The 26,176-nt window shown below is 44.9% G+C and overlaps 1 protein-coding gene across 1 annotated transcript; it reads right to left on the bottom strand.

Annotated features, from left to right (window-relative positions):
* Positions 1-2,009: 2,009 nt before the first annotated feature.
* Positions 2,010-25,648, bottom strand: LOC122926901 (cytochrome P450 2B11-like). The gene is made up of 9 exons (XM_044278420.1): positions 25,475-25,648; positions 24,356-24,518; positions 24,119-24,268; positions 21,060-21,232; positions 20,793-20,957; positions 20,252-20,393; positions 3,904-4,088; positions 2,446-2,587; positions 2,010-2,221 (listed from the first exon to the last, which is right to left on the bottom strand). Exons 1-9 carry the CDS (start codon positions 25,646-25,648, stop codon positions 2,037-2,039), a joined length of 1,479 nt encoding a protein of 492 aa, XP_044134355.1. The 3' UTR covers positions 2,010-2,036.
* Positions 25,649-26,176: the final 528 nt, after the last annotated feature.

Consider the following 26,176-nt stretch of genomic DNA (forward strand, 5'->3'; position numbering starts at 1 on the left):
TGGAGTGTGTGTGTGTGCGTGTGTGGAAAACTTTATTTAGCATGCGTGTGTGGGGAGGCACGGGTGTTCGTGTACCTACCCTAAACATAACAGAAAAAAAAGGACACAGTGTGGAGGAGGAGGCAGAGCTGGGGGAAGTCAACTTGAAGTCAACTGCCCCAAAAGGCAGGTGCAGCCAATCGGAAGCGATCCTGAGAGGTGATGTCACCATCACCTCTCAGGATCTAAGGATGGTAATTGGTGGTGTATTATCATCCTATTCCGGATTATCGGGTCACCAGAGACCCGAATAACCCGGAAACACAGCAAACCGCAGGTCTGAATTGACCTGCGGTTTGCCTCCATCGCCGATACGGGGGAGTCACAGGACCCCCCTAGGCATTGTCACAGAGTGCCTGCTGAATAATTTCAGCAGGCACTCTGTTCCGATCACCGCCTGCCGCGCAGCAGTGATCGGGAATATACAGGGCATACAGGTACGCCCTGTGTCCTTAAGTACCGGGACATCAGGGCGTACCTGTACGCCCTGTGTCCCCAACAGGTTAAAGGGGCGGTCACTGTTAAAGGGATGGCCAACATGAAAGTCACTGTTAGGCAGTCACCATTAAAGGGGCGGCCACTGTGAAAGTTACTGTTAAAAGGGCAGACACCCTGAAAGTCACTGTTAAAGGGGCAGTCTCGTTAAAGGGGTGGCCACTGTGAAAGTCACTGTTAACGGGGCGGTCTCTGTTAAAGGAGCGGCCACTATGAAAAGTCACTGTTAAACAGGCGGTCACCGTTAAAGGGGCGGACACTGTGAAAGTCACTGTTAAACGGGCGGTCACCGTTAAAGAGGCGGCCACTGTGAAAGTCACTGTTAAAGGGACGGTCACCGTTAAAGGGGCGGCCATTGTGAAAGTCACTGTTATGTAATATAAAATTGCAATTAATAAATACCCGAGCAATGCCGGGTCATCAGCTAGTACCCTTTAAAAAAACCTACTTATTATGCTGCTCGCTAGCTGCTCCTTTCTGATACTTCACCAATTCCCAACCAGTCTCTAGTATCCAGTTTGTCTCAGCATGCAGAAAATGACCACTCAACCAATTATGCCCATCAGAACTGGGGCAACAGAGGATCCATGAGGTAAGTTTGATTTTTGTTTTGTACAATTTTTTTCAGAGGCCAAAATATTGCCCTCTTTAAGGGGCAGAAGTTGTGAAGGATCCTCTTTATTCTGAGAGTTTGTGTAGGCCAGGCTAAGATGAAGGGTAACCAAGATAGATGGCCAACTGTAGAGGCAAATGCAATCTATAAATTTATTTGTACAACAAACTTGAAGACTGTGTTCAATCTTCTGGTAATGTTGTACGTTCCTGAATCTAATGTATGCTTTACTTTGGTTTGACAGGCGGCAGTTATATGGATGATTGTTCACAAATGGGACTTTATGGACCAAGGTAAAAGTGCATTCAAAACACCTGCCCTGGGCGATAGGAGAACTTGTACCATTCCTACATGCGGATCCCAGCATTGTTGAAACATCAATCAATCAAGAGTGATGGTCTATCTTTAATGGAGGAAAATGTCCTTTAATTATTCAATGGACAAAGGTTGATAACAGGGTGAGTGGCCAGACGAAGCACAGATCGCGCGAAACGGCCAGCATCCGCAACCTTGTTTTTATGTTTTTGGATAAACGCTGCAAGAAAATTAGGTGAGTGCCACAATTTATTGTTATCTACTTTTTACAAGTTTGGATTGTTCTTACAAGTGCAGAGCACCGCCCGCGATATTACATGCCAATGCAAACAAACTCCGGTCCACCCTAGAAGTAGCAGCAGTGCCGACACCAGGACATTGTTTTTCTTTTTTTTATTGTCATGTACAAAAAGGTTGATAACAGCTAATGGAATATTCTGATAATTTATATTACAAAAATCTCCTGCAATAAGTATAGTAAAGTTATTCTAATTAAGCCCATATAAAAATATTAGTGTAAAACAGGTAGTTGCTATATGAATGGTTGTGAATTGGTCATAACAGTGGTAAAATGTTAGTGACGAGGGACTGCAGACATCTTGTAGTAAAGGGGCAGGTGACCTGTACTGCTAAACTCAGGACGTAAGTCTATGTCATCTGTAGGCACCACTGTGGTCAGGGTAAACTTCTGTAGGAGTGTGGTCAGGAATAGGAAGAGTTCCATACGAGCTAAGCCTTCTCCCGGACATACTCGTCTTCCTACAAGGAAAGGAGACATTATTAAGTTTTCATTCAAAACTATCCTAAACTTAACTTTTTGTGGAGCTTAATTTTAAGTCTATAAAAATATGTTAAACATATGAAGGGTAGTCAATTTTCAACCTACAACTAAAAATTATGCTTTATTATAAAATTTAGCCATCCAAGGGAATGAGTGGTTCCTCAAGATTAAAGCTCTTCTTTAAGCACAAAACATATTTTACCTGCAGAGAACGGCAAGAAAGCTGCATGTTTCTTTATTGCTCCCTTATCGTCCAGGAACCGATCCGGAGCGAAGAGCTCTGGCTCTGGAAACTGTTCAGGATCCTTCAGTACAGTGGTCAATAGTGGGAACACATCTGTGCCCTGAAAGTTAAGGAAATAAGGAGATTAGATCAATTCTTCCCAGGTATTAGTATATTTATGCTGCTTTTATAATCTGCAGAGCTGTATGGGCATTATAATCATAGTACACATCAGCCTCGAATGAAATTACACAAAGACAAAGATATGTATGCCAATGTAGTCCTTGGATGCATTTGGGCCTAAGGCCCAGGTGGTACAAGACAACATTGCTAGCCACCTAAAATTCAACTTTTTACTGAATACAGTGGAACTAACCATTCTAGAAGCCAGTCAATATGAAGACAACAACAAATGACTTCAAAGTATAGTATAGTGTAGGTAGGACAATTATTGTACCTAATGTCCACAAGTTAAGGTGGATTTAGACATGTAGATGAGCACGAGATTGTCACAAAGGAAGTGATCCTCCCTGACAGTCGGCTGCTCATTAAGTGGAGGTGAAGCACTGCATTTACATGCAGCGATAACTTCCACAGTATAAGGACAAGCGGTCGCTATTATGATCACTCATCCTCATACAGCTGCATGTTTCTGGGCTGTTTAGACCACACATTCTGCTGTCCAGAAACGATAATTTACGTGCCTGCATGAACGACAGTTTCACCCGATGAATGAGTGTTTCACTCGTTCGTTGGGTGATTGGCTGCACCTTTAGACGGGCATATTGTCGGGAACAAGAGCTCGCAGGAGCGTTCATTCCAAAGAATCTGCTTTATTGTCTGGATGTGTAATTTCACCTTTATTCGACATAGATTCTAGCATGATTTATGGGCTTATGTATAATTTTGGCAATGGCAGGGTAGCAATTCTTCAGTCTTCACTGTTTCCACTCAATATGAGACCATTTGTATTGGCTTAAAAAGGTCTCCATACACATTTCCACCACCTTCACTGGGGCAACTGGCAATCTAAAGTGTACGGGGGCTCTACATTCATCTCAACATCTCAGCAGTGCTATTATTCTCTCTCCCCATTGAAACACATAATCGGGGGAACCAAATATGTATGTGAATGAGGGAGTTGAGAAAGATAGCTATCTGCCAAATGATTGTTAATCGGAATACTATTAAGTATGGACACTTTTAAGTTCAGTTCACATTATGATTGGAATCCAATCTACATCTGACGTGTAGGCTGTGAAATATTCTCTAAATTTTTTTTACAATGGGAGCCAATAGCAGACATATTCAACTGTTTACAAATCCTTGGCATATGTTAATTGCACTGTTCAGCACTCCACAATTACAGACCAGTTATAGTGTGAACAGTAGCTGACCAAGTTTTATCCTTTCTTTGTCTTAACCCAATGTATTTACCTTGGGGATAGTGTAACCTCCAAATGAGACATCCTCAGTTGTACAGTGGGGAACCCCTGTGGGAACAATATCACTGAATCTCTGGATCTCATAGATTACAGCTTCAGTATAAGGCATCTTGGTTCGATCTTCTGCTGATGGGCAACGATCACCTATCACATGGTCAATTTCATCCTGGATTTTTGCTTAAAAGGATACAAATTTCAAGTTAATTGGTCATAATTAGAGTTGAGCGAACACCTGGATGTTCGGGTTCGAGAAGTTCGGCCGAACATCCCGGAAATGTTCGGGTTCGGGATCCGAACCCGATCCGAACTTCGTCCCGAACCCGAACCCCATTGAAGTCAATGGGGACCCGAACTTTTCGGCACTAAAAAGGCTGTAAAACAGCCCAGGAAAGAGCTAGAGGGCTGCAAAAGGCAGCAACATGTAGGTAAATCCCCTGCAAACAAATGTGGATAGGGAAATGAATTAAAATAAAAATTAAATAAATAAAAATTAACCAAAATCAATTGGAGAGAGGTTCCATAGCAGAGAATCTGGCTTCCCGTCACCCACCACTGGAACAGTCCATTCTCAGATATTTAGGCCCCGGCACCCAGGCAGAGGAGAGAGGTCCCGTAACAGAGAATCTGTCTTCATGTCAGCAGAGAATTAGTCTGCATGTCATAGCAGAGAATGAGGCTTCACGTCAGCCACCACTGCAACAGTCCATTGGCATATATTTAGGCCCAGCACCCAGGCAGAGGAGGGAGGTCCCGTAACAGAGAATCTGTCTTCATGTCAGCAGAGAATTAGTCTGCATGTCATAGCAGAGAATGAGGCTTCACGTCAGCCACCACTGCAACAGTCCATTGGCATATATTTAGGCCCAGCACACACACAGGCAGAGGAGAGAGGTCCCGTAACAGAGAATCTGGCTTCATGTCAGCAGAGAATCAGTCTGCATGTCATAGCAGAGAATGAGGCTTCACGTCAGCCACCACTGCAACAGTCCATTGGCATATATTTAGGCCCAGCACACACACAGGCAGAGGAGAGAGGTCCCGTAACAGAGAATCTGGCTTCATGTCAGCAGAGAATCAGTCTGCATGTCATAGCAGAGAATGAGGCTTCACGTCAGCCACCACTGCAACAGTCCATTGGCATATATTTAGGCCCAGCACCCAGGCAGAGGAGGGAGGTCCCGTAACAGAGAATCTGTCTTCATGTCAGCAGAGAATTAGTCTGCATGTCATAGCAGAGAATGAGGCTTCACGTCAGCCACCACTGCAACAGTCCATTGGCATATATTTAGGCCCAGCACACACACAGGCAGAGGAGAGAGGTCCCGTAACAGAGAATCTGGCTTCATGTCAGCAGAGAATCAGTCTGCATGTCATAGCAGAGAATGAGGCTTCACGTCACCCACCACTGCAACAGTCCATTGGCATATATTTAGGCCTAGCACACAGGCAGAGCAGAGAGGTCCCGTAACAGACAATCTGGCTTCATGTCAGCAGAGAATCAGTCTGCATGTCATAGCAGAGAATGAGGCTTCACGTCACCCACCACTGCAACAGTCCATTGGCATATATTTAGGCCTAGCACACAGGCAGAGCAGAGAGGTCCCGTAACAGACAATCTGGCTTCATGACAGCAGAGAATTAGTCTGCATGTCATAGCAGAGAATGAGGCTTCACGTCAGCCACCACTGCAACAGTCCATTGGCATATATTTAGGCCCAGCACACACACAGGCAGAGGAGAGAGGTCCCGTAACAGAGAATCTGGCTTCATGTCAGCAGAGAATCAGTCTGCATGTCATAGCAGAGAATGAGGCTTCACGTCAGCCACCACTGCAACAGTCCATTGGCATATATTTAGGCCCAGCACACACACAGGCAGAGGAGAGAGGTCCCGTAACAGAGAATCTGGCTTCATGTCAGCAGAGAATCAGTCTGCATGTCATAGCAGAGAATGAGGCTTCACGTCAGCCACCACTGCAACAGTCCATTGGCATATATTTAGGCCCAGCACCCAGGCAGAGGAGGGAGGTCCCGTAACAGAGAATCTGTCTTCATGTCAGCAGAGAATTAGTCTGCATGTCATAGCAGAGAATGAGGCTTCACGTCAGCCACCACTGCAACAGTCCATTGGCATATATTTAGGCCCAGCACACACACAGGCAGAGGAGAGAGGTCCCGTAACAGAGAATCTGGCTTCATGTCAGCAGAGAATCAGTCTGCATGTCATAGCAGAGAATGAGGCTTCACGTCACCCACCACTGCAACAGTCCATTGGCATATATTTAGGCCTAGCACACAGGCAGAGCAGAGAGGTCCCGTAACAGACAATCTGGCTTCATGTCAGCAGAGAATCAGTCTGCATGTCATAGCAGAGAATGAGGCTTCACGTCACCCACCACTGCAACAGTCCATTGGCATATATTTAGGCCTAGCACACAGGCAGAGCAGAGAGGTCCCGTAACAGACAATCTGGCTTCATGACAGCAGAGAATTAGTCTGCATGTCATAGCAGAGAATGAGGCTTCACGTCAGCCACCACTGCAACAGTCCATTGGCATATATTTAGGCCCAGCACCCAGGCAGAGGAGAGAGGTCCCGTAACAGACAATCTGGCTTCATGTCAGCAGAGAATTAGTCTGCATGTCATAGCAGAGAATCAGGCTTCACGTCAGCCACCACTGCAACAGTCCATTGTCATAAATTTAGGCCCAGCACCCAGGCAGAGGAGAGAGGTCCCGTAACAGACAATCTGGCTTCATGTCAGCAGAGAATTAGTCTGCATGTCATAGCAGAGAATGAGGCTTCACGTCAGCCACCACTGCAACAGTCCATTGGCATATATTTAGGCCTAGCACACAGGCAGAGCAGAGAGGTCCCGTAACAGACAATCTGGCTTCATGACAGCAGAGAATCAGTCTGCATGTCATAGCAGAGAATCAGGCTTCACGTCAGCCACCACTGCAACAGTCCATTGTCATAAATTTAGGCCCAGCACCCAGGCAGAGGAGAGAGGTCCCGTAACAGAGAATCTGGCTTCATGTCAGCAGAGAATCAGTCTTCATATCATAGCAGAGAATCAGGCTTCACGTCACCCACCACTGTAAGAGTCAATTTTCATAAATTTAGGCCCAGAACCCAGGCAGAGGAGAAAGGTCCCGTAACAGACAATCTGGCTTCATGTCAGCAGAGAATCAGTCTTCATATCATAGCCTAGAATCAGGCTTCACGTCACCCACCACTGTAAGAGTCAATTTTCATAAATTTAGGCCCAGAACCCAGGCAGAGGAGAAAGGTCCCGTAACAGACAATCTGGCTTCATGTCAGCAGAGAATCAGTCTTCATATCATAGCAGAGAATCAGGCTTCACGTCACCCACCACTGCAACAGTCAATTGTCATAAATTTAGGCCCAGCACCCAGGCAGAGGAGAGAGCTCCCGTAACAGAGGATCTGGCTTCATGTCAGCAGAGAATCAGTCTGCATGTCATAGCAGAGAATGAGGCTTCACGTCACCCACCACTGCAACAGTCCATTGGCATATATTTAGGCCTAGCACACAGGCAGAGCAGAGAGGTCCCGTAACAGACAATCTGGCTTCATGTCAGCAGAGAATCAGTCTGCATGTCATAGCAGAGAATGAGGCTTCACGTCACCCACCACTGCAACAGTCCATTGGCATATATTTAGGCCTAGCACACAGGCAGAGCAGAGAGGTCCCGTAACAGACAATCTGGCTTCATGACAGCAGAGAATCAGTCTGCATGTCATAGCAGAGAATGAGGCTTCACGTCACCCACCACTGCAACAGTCCATTGGCATATATTTAGGCCTAGCACACAGGCAGAGCAGAGAGGTCCCGTAACAGACAATCTGGCTTCATGTCAGCAGAGAATCAGTCTGCATGTCATAGCAGAGAATGAGGCTTCACGTCACCCACCACTGCAACAGTCCATTGGCATATATTTAGGCCTAGCACACAGGCAGAGCAGAGAGGTCCCGTAACAGACAATCTGGCTTCATGACAGCAGAGAATCAGTCTGCATGTCATAGCAGAGAATGAGGCTTCACGTCACCCACCACTGCAACAGTCCATTGGCATATATTTAGGCCTAGCACACAGGCAGAGCAGAGAGGTCCCGTAACAGACAATCTGGCTTCATGTCAGCAGAGAATCAGTCTGCATGTCATAGCAGAGAATGAGGCTTCACGTCACCCACCACTGCAACAGTCCATTGGCATATATTTAGGCCTAGCACACAGGCAGAGCAGAGAGGTCCCGTAACAGACAATCTGGCTTCATGTCAGCAGAGAATCAGTCTGCATGTCATAGCAGAGAATCAGGCTTCACGTCAGCCACCACTGCAACAGTCCATGGTCATAAATTTAGGCCCAGCACCCAGGCAGAGGAGAGAGGTCCCGTAACAGACAATCTGGCTTCATGTCAGCAGAGAATTAGTCTGCATGTCATAGCAGAGAATCAGGCTTCATGTCAGCCACCACTGCAACAGTCCATTGGCATATATTTAGGCCTAGCACACAGGCAGAGGAGAGGTTCATTCAACTTTGGGTAGCATCGCAATATAATGGTAAAATGAAAATAAAAATAGGATTGAATGAGGAAGTGCCCTGGAGTCCAATAATATATGGTTATGGGGAGGTAGTTAATGTCTAATCTGGACAAGGGACGGACAGGTCCTGTGGGATCCATGCCTGGTTCATTTTTATGAACGTCAGCTTGTCCACATTGGCTGTAGACAGGCGGCTGCGTTTGTCTGTAATGACGCCCCCTGCCGTGCTGAATACACGTTCAGACAAAACGCTGGCTGCCGGGCAGGCCAGCACCTCCAAGGCATAAAAGGCTAGCTCTGGCCACGTGGACAATTTAGAGACCCAGAAGTTGAATGGGGCCGAACCATCAGTCAGTACGTGGAGGGGTGTGCACACGTACTGTTCCACCATGTTAGTGAAATGTTGCCTCCTGCTAACACGTTGCGTATCAGGTGGTGGTGCAGTTAGCTGTGGCGTGTTGACAAAAGTTTTCCACATCTCTGCCATGCTAACCCTGCCCTCAGAGGAGCTGGCCGTGACACAGCTGCCTTGGCGACCTCTTGCTCCTCCTCTGCCTTGGCCTTGGGCTTCCACTTGTTCCCCTGTGACATTTGGGAATGCTCTCAGTAGCGCGTCTACCAACGTGCGCTTGTACTCGCGCATCTTCCTATCACGCTCCAGTGCAGGAAGTAAGGTGGGCACATTGTCTTTGTAGCGTGGATCCAGCAGGGTGGCAACCCAGTAGTCCGCACAGGTTAAAATGTGGGCAACTCTGCTGTCGTTGCGCAGGCACTGCAGCATGTAGTCGCTCATGTGTGCCAGGCTGCCCAGGGGTAAGGACAAGCTGTCCTCTGTGGGAGGCGTATCGTCATCGTCCTGCCTTTCCCCCCAGCCACGCACCAGTGATGGACCCGAGCTGCGTTGGGTGCCACCCCGCTGTGACCATGCTTCATCCTCATCCTCCTCCACCTCCTCCTCATCCTCGTCCTCCTCGTCCTCCAGTAGTGGGCCCTGGCTGGCCACATTTGTACCTGGCCTCTGCTGTTGCAAAAAACCTCCCTCTGAGTCACTTCGAAGAGACTGGCCTGAAAGTGCTAAAAATGACCCCTCTTCCTCATCCTCCTCCTCCTCCTCCTGGGCCACCTCCTGTTCCATCATCGCCCTAAGTGTTTTCTCAAGGAGACATAGAAGTGGTATTGTAACGCTGATAACGGTGTCATCGCCACTGGCCATGTTGGTGGAGTACTCGAAACAGCGCAACAGGGCACACAGGTCTCGCATGGAGGCCCAGTCATTGGTGGTGAAGTGGTGCTGTTCTGTAGTGCGACTGACCCGTGCGTGCTGCAGCTGAAACTCCACTATGGCCTGCTGCTGCTCGCACAGTCTGTCCAGCATGTGCAAGGTGGAGTTCCACCTGGTGGGCACGTCGCATATGAGGCGGTGAGCGGGAAGGCCGAAGTTACGCTGTAGCGCAGACAGGCGAGCAGCGGCAGGATGTGAACGCCGGAAGCGCGAACAGACGGCCCGCACTTTATGCAGCAGCTCTGACATGTCGGGGTAGTTGTGAATGAACTTCTGCACCACCAAATTCAGCACATGCGCCAAGCAAGGGATGTGCGTCAAATTGGCTAGTCCCAGAGCTGCAACGAGATTTCGCCCATTATCACACACCACCAGGCCGGGCTTGAGGCTCACCGGCAGCAACCACTCGTCGGTCTGTTGTTCAATACCCCGCCACAACTCCTGTGCGGTGTGGGGCCTGTCCCCCAAACATATGAGTTTCAGAATGGCCTGCTGACGTTTACCCCGGGCTGTGCTGAAGTTGGTGGTGAAGGTGTGTGGCTGACTGGATGAGCAGGTGGAAGAAGAGGAGGAGGAAGCCGAGAAGGAGGAGGTGGCAACAGGAGGCAAAGAATGTTGCCCTGCGATCCTTGGCGGCGGCAGGACGTGCGCCAAACAGCTCTCCGCCTGGGGCCCAGCTGCCACTACATTTACCCAGTGTGCAGTTAGGGAGATATAGCGTCCCTGGCCGTGCTTACTGGTCCACGTATCTGTGGTTAGGTGGACCTTGCTACAGATGGCGTTGCGCAGTGCACACTTGATTTTATCGGATACTTGGTTGTGCAGGGAAGGCACGGCTCTCTTGGAGAAGTAGTGCCGGCTGGGAACAACATACTGTGGGACAGCAAGCGACATGAGCTGTTTGAAGCTGTCTGTGTCCACCAGCCTAAATGACAGCATTTCATAGGCCAGTAGTTTAGAAATGCTGGCATTCAGGGCCAGGGATCGAGGGTGGCTAGGTGGGAATTTACGCTTTCTATCAAATGTTTGTGAGATGGAGAGCTGAACGCTGGCGTGTGACATGGTTGAGACGCTTGGTGACGGAGGTGGTGGTGGTGGTGTTGGTGGTACATCCCCTGTTTGCTGGGCGGCAGGTGCCAACGTTCCTCCAGAGGCGGAGGAAGAGGCCGAGGCGGCAGCAGCAGAATAGGCCGAGGCGGCAGCAGCAGAAGAGGTAGCAGGGGGAGCCTGAGTGACTTCCTTGGTTTTAAGGTGTTTACTCCACTGCAGTTCATGCTTTGCATGCAGGTGCCTGGTCATGCAGGTTGTGCTCAGGTTCAGAACGTTAATGCCTCGCTTCAGGCTCTGATGGCACAGCGTGCAAACCACTCGGGTCTTGTCGTCAGCACATTGTTTGAAGAAGTGCCATGCCAGGGAACTCCTTGAAGCTGCCTTTGGGGTGCTCGGTCCCAGATGGCGGCGGTCAGTAGCAGGCGGAGTCTCTTGGCGGCGGGTGTTCTGCTTTTGCCCACTGCTCCCTCTTTTGCTACGCTGTTGGCTCGGTCTCACCACTGCCTCTTCCTCCGAACTGTGAAAGTCAGTGGCACGACCTTCATTCCATGTGGGGTCTAGGACCTCATCGTCCCCTGCATCGTCTTCCACCCAGTCTTGATCCCTGACCTCCTGTTCAGTCTGCACACTGCAGAAAGACGCAGCAGTTGGCACCTGTGTTTCGTCATCATCAGAGACATGCTGAGGTGGTATTCCCATGTCCTCATCATCAGGAAACATAAGTGGTTGTGCGTCAGTGCATTCTATGTCTTTCACCGCTGGGGAAGGGCTAGGTGGATGCCCTTGGGAAACCCTGCCAGCGGAGTCTTCAAACAGCATAAGAGACTGCTGCATAACTTGAGGCTGAGACAGTTTCCCTGGTATGCATGGGGGTGATGTGACAGACTGATGGGGTTGGTTTTCAGGCGCCATCTGTGCGCTTTCTGCAGAAGACTGGGTGGGAGATAATGTGAACGTGCTGGATCCACTGTCGGCCACCCAATTGACTAATGCCTGTACCTGCTCAGGCCTTACCATCCTTAGAACGGCATTGGGCCCCACCATATATCGCTGTAAATTCTGGCGGCTACTGGGACCTGAGGTAGTTGGTACACTAGGACGTGTGGATGTGGCAGAACGGCCACGTCCTCTCCCAGCACCAGAGGGTCCACTAACACCACCACGACCATGTCCACGTCCGCGTCCCTTACTAGATGTTTTTCTCATTGTTATGGTTCACCACAACAACAAATATATTATTTGGCCCAATGTATTGTATTCAAATTCAGCGGGATATAAATTTGAGGCCTAGTATTTAGGCGCTGGGTGACCGGTATGGATTTAGTGACAGAATTAGACTTGGAAATGCACAGAAGCGTGTGTGTGAAGTTATTCTGAATGACCCTATGTGCACCTTCAATATTATATACCCTTTTAGGGATAGATTTCAAATAGCTCTGATATAGCAGAAACCACTAAATTATGAAATTGCTAAATTGGGAATTGTACTTCAACCCAGAACAAAAAATGTGCTTTGACGGACACTAAATATCTTGCCCAGCAACAACAGTACAGCGGTGGGTAACGAGAGATTTAGAGGGAATTAAATTTGAGGCCTAGTATTTAGGCGCTGGGTCACCGGTATGGATTTAGTGACAGAATTAGACTTGGAAATACACAGTAGCGGGTGTGTGTGAAGTTATTCTGAATGACCCTATGTGCACCTTCAATATTATATACCCTTTTTGGGATAGATTTCAAATAGCTCTGATATAGCAGGAACCACTAAATTATGAAATTGCTAAATTGGGAATTGTACTTCAACCCAGAACAAAAAATGTGCTTTGACGGGCACTAAATAACTTTCCCAGCTACAACAGGACAACGGTAACGAGAGATTTAGAGGGATTTAAATTTGAGGCCTAGTATTTAGGCGCTGGGTGACAGGTATGGGTTTAGTGACAGAATTAGACTTGGAAATACACAGTAGCGGGTGTGTGTGAAGTTATTCTGAATGACCCTATGTGCACCTTCAATATTATATACCCTTTTTGGGATAGATTTCAAATAGCTCTGATATAGCAGAAACCACTAAATTATGAAATTGCTAAATTGGGAATTGTACTTCAACCCAGAACAAAAAATGTGCTTTGACGGACACTAAATATCTTGCCCAGCAACAACAGTACAGCGGTGGGTAACGAGAGATTTAGAGGGAATTAAATTTGAGGCCTAGTATTTAGGCGCTGGGTCACCGGTATGGATTTAGTGACAGAATTAGACTTGGAAATACACAGTAGCGGGTGTGTGTGAAGTTACTCTGAATGACCCTATGTGCACCTTCAATATTAAATACCCTAATAGGGAAACAATAAAAAGAGCTCTGATATAGCAGGAACCACTAAATTATGAAATTGCTAAATTGAGGAATTGTATTTCAACCCAGAACAAGAAATGTGCTTGAACGGACACTAAATAACTCGCCCAGCTACAGCACTAGGGACAGATTTAGCTGGATATAAATTTGAGGCCTAGTATTTAGGCGCTGGGTGACAGGTATGGGTTTAGTGACAGAATTAGACTTGGAAATACACAGTAGCGGGTGTGTGTGAAGTTATTCTGAATGACCCTATGTGCACCTTCAATATTATATACCCTTTTAGGGATAGATTTCAAATAGCTCTGATATAGCAGAAACCACTAAATTATGAAATTGCTAAATTGGGAATTGTACTTCAACCCAGAACAAAAAATGTGCTTTGACGGACACTAAATATCTTGCCCAGCAACAACAGTACAGCGGTGGGTAACGAGAGATTTAGAGGGAATTAAATTTGAGGCCTAGTATTTAGGCGCTGGGTCACCGGTATGGATTTAGTGACAGAATTAGACTTGGAAATACACAGTAGCGGGTGTGTGTGAAGTTATTCTGAATGACCCTATGTGCACCTTCAATATTATATACCCTTTTGGGATAGATTTCAAATAGCTCTGATATAGCAGGAACCACTAAATTATGAAATTGCTAAATTGGGAATTGTACTTCAACCCAGAACAAAAAATGTGCTTTGACGGGCACTAAATAACTTTCCCAGCTACAACAGGACAACGGTAACGAGAGATTTAGAGGGATTTAAATTTGAGGCCTAGTATTTAGGCGCTGGGTGACAGGTATGGGTTTAGTGACAGAATTAGACTTGGAAATACACAGTAGCGGGTGTGTGTGAAGTTATTCTGAATGACCCTATGTGCACCTTCAATATTATATACCCTTTTTGGGATAGATTTCAAATAGCTCTGATATAGCAGAAACCACTAAATTATGAAATTGCTAAATTGGGAATTGTACTTCAACCCAGAACAAAAAATGTGCTTTGACGGACACTAAATATCTTGCCCAGCAACAACAGTACAGCGGTGGGTAACGAGAGATTTAGAGGGAATTAAATTTGAGGCCTAGTATTTAGGCGCTGGGTCACCGGTATGGATTTAGTGACAGAATTAGACTTGGAAATACACAGTAGCGGGTGTGTGTGAAGTTACTCTGAATGACCCTATGTGCACCTTCAATATTATATACCCTTTTTGGGATAGATTTCAAAGAGCTCTGATATAGCAGGAACCACTAAATTATGAAATTGCTAAATTGGGAATTGTATTTCAACCCAGAACAAGAAATGTGCTTGAACGGACACTAAATAACTCGCCCAGCTACAGCACTAGGGACAGATTTAGCTGGATATAAATTTGAGGCCTAGTATTTAGGCGCTGGGTGACCGGTATGGATTTAGTGACAGAATTAGACTGGGATATGGCCAAAAAATGAACAGACTATTGCTGGTTAAATGCACTTGGTGTGACAGCTTCACCCTGATGTAGGCTTTAGCCAAAAAACAACCACACCATTGAGGGTTAAATGCACTTGGTGACAGGCGCAGCTTGCCCCTGATTTTGTATATGGCCAAAAAATGAACAGACTATTGCTGGTTAAATGCACTTGGTGTGACAGCTTCACCCTGATGTAGGCTTTAGCCAAAAAACAACCACACCATTGAGGGTTAAATGCACTTGGTGACAGGCGCAGCTTGCCCCTGATTTTGTATATGGCCAAAAAATGAACAGACTATTGCTGGTTAAATGCACTTGGTGTGACAGCTTCACCCTGATGTAGGCTTTAGCCAAAAAACAACCACACCATTGAGGGTTAAATGCACTTGGTGACAGGCGCAGCTTGCCCCTGATTTTGTATATGGCCAAAAAATGAACAGACTATTGCTGGTTAAATGCACTTGGTGTGACAGCTTCACCCTGATGTAGGCTTTAGCCAAAAAACAACCACACCATTGAGGGTTAAATGCACTTGGTCGCAGCTTGTGCTGGCGCACCACAAGACACAAAATGGCCGCCGATCACCCCAGAAAAATGAGACTGACAAACGGTCTGTGCAGCCTAAAAACAGTGAGCAATTGAGGATCAGCAGCTCAATGATCCACAGCTGCAGATCGATCAGTTAATCAAGTCCTTTGGAGGAGTTAATCTGCCTAATCTCGCCCTACTGTCGCAGCCGCAACCTCTCCCTACGCTAATCAGAGCAGAGTGACGGGCGGCGCTATGTGACTCCAGCTTAAATAGAGGCTGGGTCACATGGTGCTCTGGCCAATCACAGCCATGCCAATAGTAGGCATGGCTGTGATGGCCTCTTGGGGCAAGTAGTATGACGCTTGTTGATTGGCTGCTTTGCAGCCTTTCAAAAAGCGCCAAGAAAGCGTCACAAAAGCGCGAAGAAAGCGACGAACACCGAACCCGAACCCGGACTTTTACGAAAATGTCCGGGTTCGGGTCCGTGTCACGGACACCCCAAAATTCGGTACGAACCCGAACTATACAGTTCGAGTTCGCTCATCCCTAGTCATAATAAGATAGATGATATATGACTGTGCAAGACCTGGTTCAAAAACCTTGATGATACATTAATAAATTACCACAAAATGAATGGTCTTAAATAGGGATGAGCGAACTCGAACTGTATCGTTCGGGTTCGTACCGAATTTTGGGGTGTCCGTGACACGGACCCGAACCCGGACATTTTCGTAAAAGTCCGGGTTCGGGTTCGGTGTTCGTCGCTTTCTTCGCGCTTTTGTGACGCTTTCTTGGCGCTTTTTGAAAGGCTGCAAAGCAGCCAATCAACAAGCGTCATACTACTTGCCCCAAGAGGCCATCACAGCCATGCCTACTATTGGCATGGCTGTGATTGGCCAGAGCACCATGTGACCCAGCCTCTATTTAAGCTGGAGTCACATAGCGCCGCCCGTCACTCTGCTCTGATTAGCGTAGGGAGAGGTTGCGGCTGCGACAGTAGGGCGAGATTAGGCAGATTAACTCCTCCAAAGGACTTGATTAACTGATCGATCTGCAGCTGTGGATCATTGAGCTGCTGATCCTCAATTGCTCACTGTTTTTAGGCTGCACAGACCGTTTGTCAGTCTCATTTTTCTGGGGTGATCGGCGGCCATTTTGTGTCTTGTGGTGCGCCAGCACAAGCTGCGACCAAGTGCATTTAACCCTCAATGGTGTGGTTGTTTTTTGGCTAAAGCCTACATCAGGGTGAAGCTGTCACACCAAGTGCATTTAACCAGCAATAGTCTGTTCATTTTTTGGCCATATACAAAATCAGGGGCAAGCTGCGCCTGTCACCAAGTGCATTTAACCCTCAATGGTGTGGTTGTTTTTTGGCTAAAGCCTACATCAGGGTGAAGCTGTCACACCAAGTGCATTTAACCAGCAATAGTCTGTTCATTTTTTGGCCATATACAAAATCAGGGGCAAGCTGCGCCTGTCACCAAGTGCATTTAACCCTCAATGGTGTGGTTGTTTTTTGGCTAAAGCCTACATCAGGGTGAAGCTGTCACACCAAGTGCATTTAACCAGCAATAGTCTGTTCATTTTTTGGCCATATCCCAGTCTAATTCTGTCACTAAATCCATACCGGTCACCCAGCGCCTAAATACTAGGCCTCAAATTTATATCCAGCTAAATCTGTCCCTAGTGCTGTAGCTGGGCGAGTTATTTAGTGTCCGTTCAAGCACATTTCTTGTTCTGGGTTGAAATACAATTCCCAATTTAGCAATTTCATAATTTAGTGGTTCCTGCTATATCAGAGCTATTTGAAATCTATCCCAAAAAGGGTATATAATATTGAAGGTGCACATTGGGTCATTCAGAATAACTTCACACACACCCGCTACTGTGTATTTCCAAGTCTAATTCTGTCACTAAACCCATACCTGTCACCCAGCGCCTAAATACTAGGCCTCAAATTTAAATCCCTCTAAATCTCTCGTTACCCACCGCTGTACTGTTGTTGCTGGGCAAGATATTTAGTGTCCGTCAAAGCACATTTTTTGTTCTGGGTTGAAGTACAATTCCCAATTTAGCAATTTCATAATTTAGTGGTTTCTGCTATATCAGAGCTATTTGAAATCTATCCCTAAAAGGGTATATAATATTGAAGGTGCACATTGGGTCATTCAGAATAACTTCACACACACGCTTCTGTGCATTTCCAAGTCTAATTCTGTCACTAAATCCATACCGGTGACCCAGCGCCTAAATACTAGGCCTCAAATTTAAATCCCTCTAAATCTCTCGTTACCCACCAGCTGTACTGTTGTTGCTGGGCAAGATATTTAGTGTCCGTCAAAGCACATTTTTTGTTCTGGGTTGAAGTACAATTCCCAATTTAGCAATTTCATAATTTAGTGGTTTCTGCTATATCAGAGCTATTTGAAATCTATCCCTAAAAGGGTATATAATATTGAAGGTGCACATAGGGTCATTCAGAATAACTTCACACACACGCTTCTGTGCATTTCCAAGTCTAATTCTGTCACTAAATCCATACCGGTGACCCAGCGCCTAAATACTAGGCCTCAAATTTAAATCCCTCTAAATCTCTCGTTACCCACCGCTGTACTGTTGTTGCTGGGCAAGATATTTAGTGTCCGTCAAAGCACATTTTTTGTTCTGGGTTGAAGTACAATTCCCAATTTAGCAATTTCATAATTTAGTGGTTTCTGCTATATCAGAGCTATTTGAAATCTATCCCTAAAAGGGTATATAATATTGAAGGTGCACATAGGGTCATTCAGAATAACTTCACACACACGCTTCTGTGCATTTCCAAGTCTAATTCTGTCACTAAATCCATACCGGTGACCCAGCGCCTAAATACTAGGCCTCAAATTTAAATCCCTCTAAATCTCTCGTTACCCACCGCTGTACTGTTGTTGCTGGGCAAGATATTTAGTGTCCGTCAAAGCACATTTTTTGTTCTGGGTTGAAGTACAATTCCCAATTTAGCAATTTCATAATTTAGTGGTTCCTGCTATATCAGAGCTATTTGAAATCTATCCCTAAAAGGGTATATAATATTGAAGGTGCACATTGGGTCATTCAGAATAACTTCACACACACCCGCTACTGTGTATTTCCAAGTCTAATTCTGTCACTAAACCCATACCGGTGACCCAGCGCCTAAATACTAGGCCTCAAATTTAAATCCCTCTAAATCTCTCGTTACCCACCGCTGTACTGTTGTTGCTGGGCAAGATATTTAGTGTCCGTCAAAGCACATTTTTTGTTCTGGGTTGAAGTACAATTCCCAATTTAGCAATTTCATAATTTAGTGGTTCCTGCTATATCAGAGCTATTTGAAATCTATCCCAAAAAGGGTATATAATATTGAAGGTGCACATTGGGTCATTCAGAATAACTTCACACACACCCGCTACTGTGTATTTCCAAGTCTAATTCTGTCACTAAACCCATACCTGTCACCCAGCGCCTAAATACTAGGCCTCAAATTTAAATCCCTCTAAATCTCTCGTTACCCGCTGTACTGTTGTAGCTGGGAAAGTTATTTAGTGCCCGTCAAAGCACATTTTTTGTTCTGGGTTGAAGTACAATTCCCAATTTAGCAATTTCATAATTTAGTGGTTCCTGCTATATCAGAGCTATTTGAAATCTATCCCAAAAAGGGTATATAATATTCAAGGTGCACATTGGGTCATTCAGAATAACTTCACACACACGCTTCTGTGCATTTCCAAGTCTAATTCTGTCACTAAATCCATACCGGTCACCCAGCGCCTAAATACTAGGCCTCAAATTTATATCCCGCTGAATTTGAATACAATACATTGGGCCAAATAATATATTTGTTGTTGTGGTGAACCATAACAATGAGAAAAACATCTAGTAAGGGACGCGGACGTGGACATGGTCGTGGACATGGTCGGACATGGTGGGTGACGTGAAGCCTCATTCTCTGCTATGACATGAAGACTGATTCTCTGCTGACATGAAGCCAGATTGTCTGTTACGGGACCTCTCTCCTCTGCCTGGGTGCCGGGGCCTAAATATCTGAGAATGGACTGTTCCAGTGGTGGGTGACGGGAAGCCAGATTCTCTGCTATGGAACCTCTCTCCAATTGATTTTGGTTAATTTTTATTTATTTAATTTTTATTTTAATTAATTTCCCTATCCACATTTGTTTGCAGGGGATTTACCTACATGTTGCTGCCTTTTGCAGCCCTCTAGCCCTTTCCTGGGCTGTTTTACAGCCGTTTTAGTGCCGAAAAGTTCGGGTCCCCATTGACTTCAATGGGGTTCGGGTTCGGGACGAAGTTCGGATCGGGTTCGGATCCCGAACCCGAACATTTCCGGGATGTTCGGCCGAACTTCTCGAACCCGAACATCCAGGTGTTCGCTCAACTCTAGTCTTAAACTGTAGGTAATCCTTAATCAATAAACAAAAATCACAGAAAAAAGATAAACAAAGATAAAAACATCCTGCACAATGTAATAAATAAATATGCGGATGTCGCTGGCTACATTTATGAAAAGAAATCAGCATATTTATTTATTACATCGTGCAGGATGTTTTTATCTCTATCTTTTTTCTGTGATTTTTGTTTATTATGTACTATATGCTTGAGGGAGTGGCACCTTCAAGTGTGAATGTGTTCCTATTTTATCTTGGGAGTAGCATTCCTGTGCACTTTTGCCCTTCCTATCGAACAAGCTGCCTTGATTAGGTGGTACACATAGGTGCGCTTGCTCCTCCTCCCATTGGTTGCTTGATGCACATGGAGGTGACTAGGAGCAGCACACCATATGTGTGGCGTCTGCGCTCCTGAACATAGATGCCCAATGACTTAGGTAGGTTTAGCGTAGGACCTGCCTGACCTGAGACCACCTTGGCGCTGGGTAGGAGGGCACAGATGTGTTTTGATCAAAATGTATTGGCTAAGAGTCTCAGATATTATTACATCAGAGTGAGGGCTTAGTCCATATGTAATTCTTGCATCTATTTTGTTAGTGCACTATTATCTTTTTTTCTGTGAATCCTTAATCAATACAGTAAAAAAAATCCAAATAGAAATATGATCTCAAATCTTGTACCTTGAATTTGAGGATATTTTAGTAGAGTGAGGAAGCCATATCGAAGGGTGGTACTGGTAGTTTCTGTCCCGGCAAAGAACAAGTTCAGGGAGGATCCTACAAGATTCTTATTATGGAATTCTGATGCTGGATTTTGTTGATCCTATACAAAGAAATAAGAGAGAACTGTCTGCAATTAGTGAACATACTGTATCTCCAATATTTTTTCCGTTGATATTTTTTTTTAAACATGCTGAGAATGCTGTGAAATTTTTTGTAAAAACTCGTACTTCACCAATTGCTGCCATTCCCTTTCCAATGCTTCCCTGATTTTCTGGTCCTTCTCGACACTCAGTCAATAACCGGCTGCAGTGGAGACCAGCCTCAGCCAGTGATTGGGTGAGTAGATAATTACTGCTTGTCGAGAAGGACCTGGAATCAGAAATGAGTAGGAAACCCAGGAGTGATGGGTCCCTGAGATCTCTGCTCATAGAAGAATCTTGTATATAACATGCAAGCTGTCCAAAATAAACACCTAGAATAAGAGAATATTGTCTCTTACCTGTTGCATCTTAACCAGAAAGCAGTCAATAAAGTGACGTGTAGAGTCAGGGTTAAGTGTGCTCATACTCTCATTCACCCTTTCTTGAATAAATGCTTTGGTGTCAACTAGATGCTGAATACCTTTCTGGTGAGGACCAGGAATATGTCGTAGAAGCCCATGGAAGTAAAAGAAAATCTGCAATATTAAAATTGTTTAATTGAATGGGGGCAAATGTGCTTTACTGGAAGGCATTAGATCTAAAGGCAAAATTCATTAAAATAAAATATTGGTACTTACTATACCCCATACAGAATTCATGAATCGAAGAGTCCCAGTGATATTCTTGAGGAGAGACAGAAAATGTTCATCTTTATAACTAAATCTCTTGCCAAAAACAATAGAACAGATGATGTTGGATACAGCACAGCCGAGGAGAAAAGTAGGGTCAAACAATTTCCCTAGGGAGATAGAGAAAAAAATAAATGTTAACTAATACCTATATTAGGCATCCGATGAGGCTACCCTCTCTGCTATTGGATACCATCCAATAAATATGAGCCAATACAACTACACAACATTCGATTACTCATGTATACAGATATCATGCTAAATTGCATGTATATAGATACCATGTAAAAGGTAACAGATATGGCTATGGTAAAATAACTAAACCTAATAAAGAAATACCAGACCGCATAAATATAAATACAGTTTATTGACACAATATAAAAAGTATAGTAAATACATGAAAATAAATGCAGGGAAAAGGCGGCATCCACAAGAGGAAGACACAAGGGGTGATGGTTTTCACAGATTAAATAGCAATAAAAGTGCAAAAATATTCAAGCAATGACAAAGAATCCATTACCCATGATGTGCTTCCTCTGGGATGGCGCCAGCCCTGACGCGCGTTTCGGCGAACCTTCGTCTTCCCCCAGACGGTCTGGTATTTCTTTATTAGGCCTCTCTGATATTGGTTTGACCCTTCAGTAAACAGCCATTTTACTTTTGCCAAATCTATTTATGAAGTACTGTATGACCCGGCATTAATCATTTTGTGTCAACTAAGTGGAAGTCCAGTATTGCTGACATAATATTGAAGTGGTGGTGGAGTAAGGGCCAGTCCAAGGGTAATAAAAATAGAAGACCCTTTTGCAAGCCACAGGAATATTCAGCTATTTGTGACTATTGCAAATTAAAACCAAAATAGCACTCTTAGCCTCTATGTCTTATATATATAAAGAAGGACCTATATATACACGTGTGTGTAGGTATGTATGTTCCGCGTTCATTCAAAAACGCAACCATTGATTTCAACAAAACCTGGTATACACATCCCTTGCTACCTGGAAAGAAATCTTGTGGGGGTCGTACGCCCCTGCACAGCAGCTGCATGGAGTTTGTATGCTACAACTGTTTTTGCTACACACATATTGCTCTGTAACTCAAAAACTCATCAATCAATTTCAACTAAACTTGGTACACATATCACTTACTATCTGGGAATGAATACTGTGGAGGTAACATGCCAGTACAAATGAGTTTCTGTCTGTCCCCAAGTCTGTCTGCCTGTCTGTTCTTTATGCGCGACCAAACGACTGGACATACTGTTCCCAAGATAGGCCCAAAAAAAGACCTGCATTAGCCAATACAAGCCTGCAGGTCTTTCTCTTCATATCCCAACTGCCATACACACGGTCACATGTCCCTTATCAGCCAATAGAAGCTTGCAGGCCCTTAGTCTCCACATACACACAGTTTTACTCCAGGTTTCCATAACAACCCAGCCATTTTATTTCACTGCTGTAGGTCAGCTTTAGGCTAGGGCTACACGACGACAGGCTACAATGCTACATGTGTCGCGTGACATTGATGTCGCACCAATGTCGCGCTACAATTTTTATAATGATAGTCTATGGTGTTGCATTGCAACATGTGATATGCTGTGACTGCGACGCGACAGTCGCGGAAAAATCCATAGTACGACACCATAGCCTATCATTCTAAAAATTGTTGAGACAAAATGTCGTGCGACACATGTCGTTGTGTAGCCTTACATTAAAGGGGCAGGGCACTGTGGAGATCACTGTTAAAGAGGCATTCACTGTGGATGTTACTGTTAAGTGGGAAGGCCACTGTGGAGGTCACTGTTAAAGGGGCGGACGCTGTGGAGGTCACTGTTAAGGGGGCAGGGGCCACTATTAAAGGGGCAACTGCTGTGGAGGTCACTGTTAAAGCAGCAGCGTACTGTGAGGTCACTGTTAAGGGAGCGGGGTCCTGTGGAGGTCACTGTTAAGGGAGTGGGGTGCTGTGAAACTCACTGTTAAAGGGGCGGGCTGCTGTGAAGGTCAAAGTTAAGGGGATGGGCTGCTGTGGAGGTCCCATTTTAAGGTGGTGGGGCACTGTGGGGGTGTCAGTGTTAAGGGGTAGGGGACTGTGGAGTACACTGTTAAAGGCGCGGGGTGCTGTAGAGTTCACAGTTATGGAGGATACCGTCAATATCTTTTAACGACACAGACAAACATTAAATTAAAGAGGACCTTTCACTAGTTTAAAAACTAAAAACTAACTCTATCTGTGGGCAGAGCGGCGCCCAGGGGTCCCCCTGCACTTACTAGTATGTCTGGGCGCCGCTCCGTTCGCCCGGTATAGGCTCCGGTGTCTACAGCTCCCTCTGTTGTACTGGGCAGAGTTTTTGTATTAGGCGTGTCCCTTGCTGCAGCACTGGCCAATCCTGGGAACGGAGCGGCGCCCAGACATACTAGTAAGTGCAGGGGGACTCCTGGGCGCCGCTCTGCCCACAGATATAGTTAGTTTTTAGTTTTTAAACTAGTGAAAGGTCCTCTTTAAATAGATAAAATATACCTGTCCGAAGCCGGGTTCTTCTGCTAGTTCTATTATAAACCAAGGGATGCCCAACCTGCAGCCTTCCAGCTGTTGCAAAACTACTACTCCCAGCATGCCCTAATAGCGTTAGGCTGTCCAAGCATGCTAGAAGTTGTAGTTTTGCAACAGCTGGAGGGTAGCAGGTTGGGCATCCCTTGGTAAACCCATTCTGTAAGTTTATTGAGCAATAAAGTGTGGGCATTGGACAATGGGTTATCATGAGTATCAGATTCAGCTTCTTCAGCATCATGAGAAAAACCATTGCTTGATTTTTTTTGATGATCAATATTAGTTGAGGTGGATGTAACATTGAGGCCTCTGTCTTAGCAGGTTCTTCTCAAAGCAAACATACAAACTGAATTCAAAGATAAAATATATGAATTCTACCAATTGCCACACCACAAATGATCCACTGCATGACGAAGGAGAAAAGTATGGCACGTTAAATGTTTCCACACCTTCAGTTTTGCTGAATTCCTCCACAAGAAACTGAGCCTCCTCCTGGATTCTCTCTTCTATGGTTCTCTTTCCCATCCCAAAGTTTCTAAGAGTAGTAAGTGCAAAGCGTCTCATTTGCTTCCAGCGCTCTCCGTTGCTGCCTATGATTCCTAGAAAAAGAGGTACTCAGTTGGCTTTTCTAAATAGGACAATCCATTCACAAGAAAATTCCAAGTGGAGAATTAATGCCATCTTACCGTGTCCCTTCAGCACATGTTCAGACAGTGGCATCCTCCCTCTTCCACTGAAAGCATCCCTATTGTCTATTAAGGCCTTTTTTACCATATCATATCCACAAAGCATCACAGTTGGTCGAGATCCAAAATATACTGTGAATATTGGACCATATTTTTTCTGGAGCTGCAGAGATAATCAAGTATGAGGTGAAATCCACATATTTGTAACATACTGAAAGTAGTCCAAAGGTTCCAGCACCCATCTTGTAAAAAAAAGTTAAAAACAAGGCATTTATTAAAGCCGGTTAAATCCATGAAAATACATCCATGGAGACTGGTTTTAAGTTTTAAACAACAGGTTCTTGATCATAGCATGATTAAGAACTCGTAGGTTCAAAATGCGTGAGCTGTCTTCACAGATATATCGTGGTGGTTTTATCATCTTAATAAATGTTTTGTCTTCAATGCTTTCAAAATAGGCTCTAGATCCTTTCGATTATTTTCAGTATACTATTCACCTAAAGAGAACATGGCATCTGCCTCAAGTTTATCTATTAAGCACCGGTGAACTGAAAATGTTTATATCTGTAAAGTACCTAGAACGATTAATGTTGTAATTGAGAAATTGTAAACATATTATCATAGATTTCAGGGTTCCCATTTTTCGTCCATGATTGTTCTTGTATCTGTGTTATTGAAGGCTAGTAATTCTCAGTACAGCTTCACTGGTGGCATATTTGCCAAAGGACCATTGTCTTCAATCAAGCATCCAAGCCGAAGGTCCCTTTATTATAGTGATCAGTGGGGTTCCCTGAGAATAAGTCTTTAGGTGGCCAAACACATTAGTCTAACGTTGATCAAAGTGAACAATTGCAACCAAAAACAAACGTTCGTTGGTTGAAATTTAACAACGAATGATTGTTTTAGCCAACATATGATAGACCCTTTTACTTGAATGGGGCTGAGACACAATACCATACACAGCCTATGGCCAGTAGTGATGCTGTTTCTAGAAAAATCCTTCTTTCTAATCCTACACAATGTCACCTTTGATTAAATAATTAAAGTGATGTTCTGAATCTTTACATGTTATACTATCTTCCATAAAATCAGCTTTATATAGTTACCCCCATGGTTTACCTGTTGGAGTGAGAGTAAGAGCTCCCAAGGGTTTACTTGGAGAATGTTGCCAAGCACTGGGAATGGACAAGGACCTGGTGGCAGATGTGGATGGTCTTTAGGTTTTCCTTTCAACCATATTGTCCAGACCAGACATAGTAGGACAATGAGGAGAACAGCTGGGACAAGAAGCATGGTCACTTTTGGTCTCTGCTGGAGAGGTATAATGCCGTTCATCTCCAAGTGCTCTTTTATACAATCTCCTAGGTAGGGGCTCAGGTGATCCTGACTCGTGCCCTCATGGTCATGTAACAGTGGACAAGAACAAAATAATTTTCCACTGAGTAAGTCTATGAATAATTTCCATTATTTTGAAATTGACAGAGCGCAGGCTGACCATATTTCCTAATACTATACTGCAAAGAGCTAAAAATACACAGATCTATGTCCATTCACCCTGCAGTGAGTCACATCTATAGGGTCATATTGAAAATAGCAATGCAATGTGCTACATAGAATCTACAAATATCTACTTTAGAACTTAATTAGTGATGAGCAGCAGGGGTCATATTCAAATTTGCAATATTTTGTAGAATATTCATCGAATATTTGCGAATTCGAATATTCGTTATATTCTACATTCTTTTTTTTTATCGAAAATCGGCAAGGTAATGATCGCGTAATATGCGAATATTACGCGATCAATACAGGCGTGGGTCAAAA

This window comes from Bufo gargarizans, chromosome 2 (genome assembly GCF_014858855.1).
Source record: "Bufo gargarizans isolate SCDJY-AF-19 chromosome 2, ASM1485885v1, whole genome shotgun sequence".
Classification (NCBI taxonomy): Eukaryota; Metazoa; Chordata; class Amphibia; order Anura; family Bufonidae; genus Bufo; species Bufo gargarizans.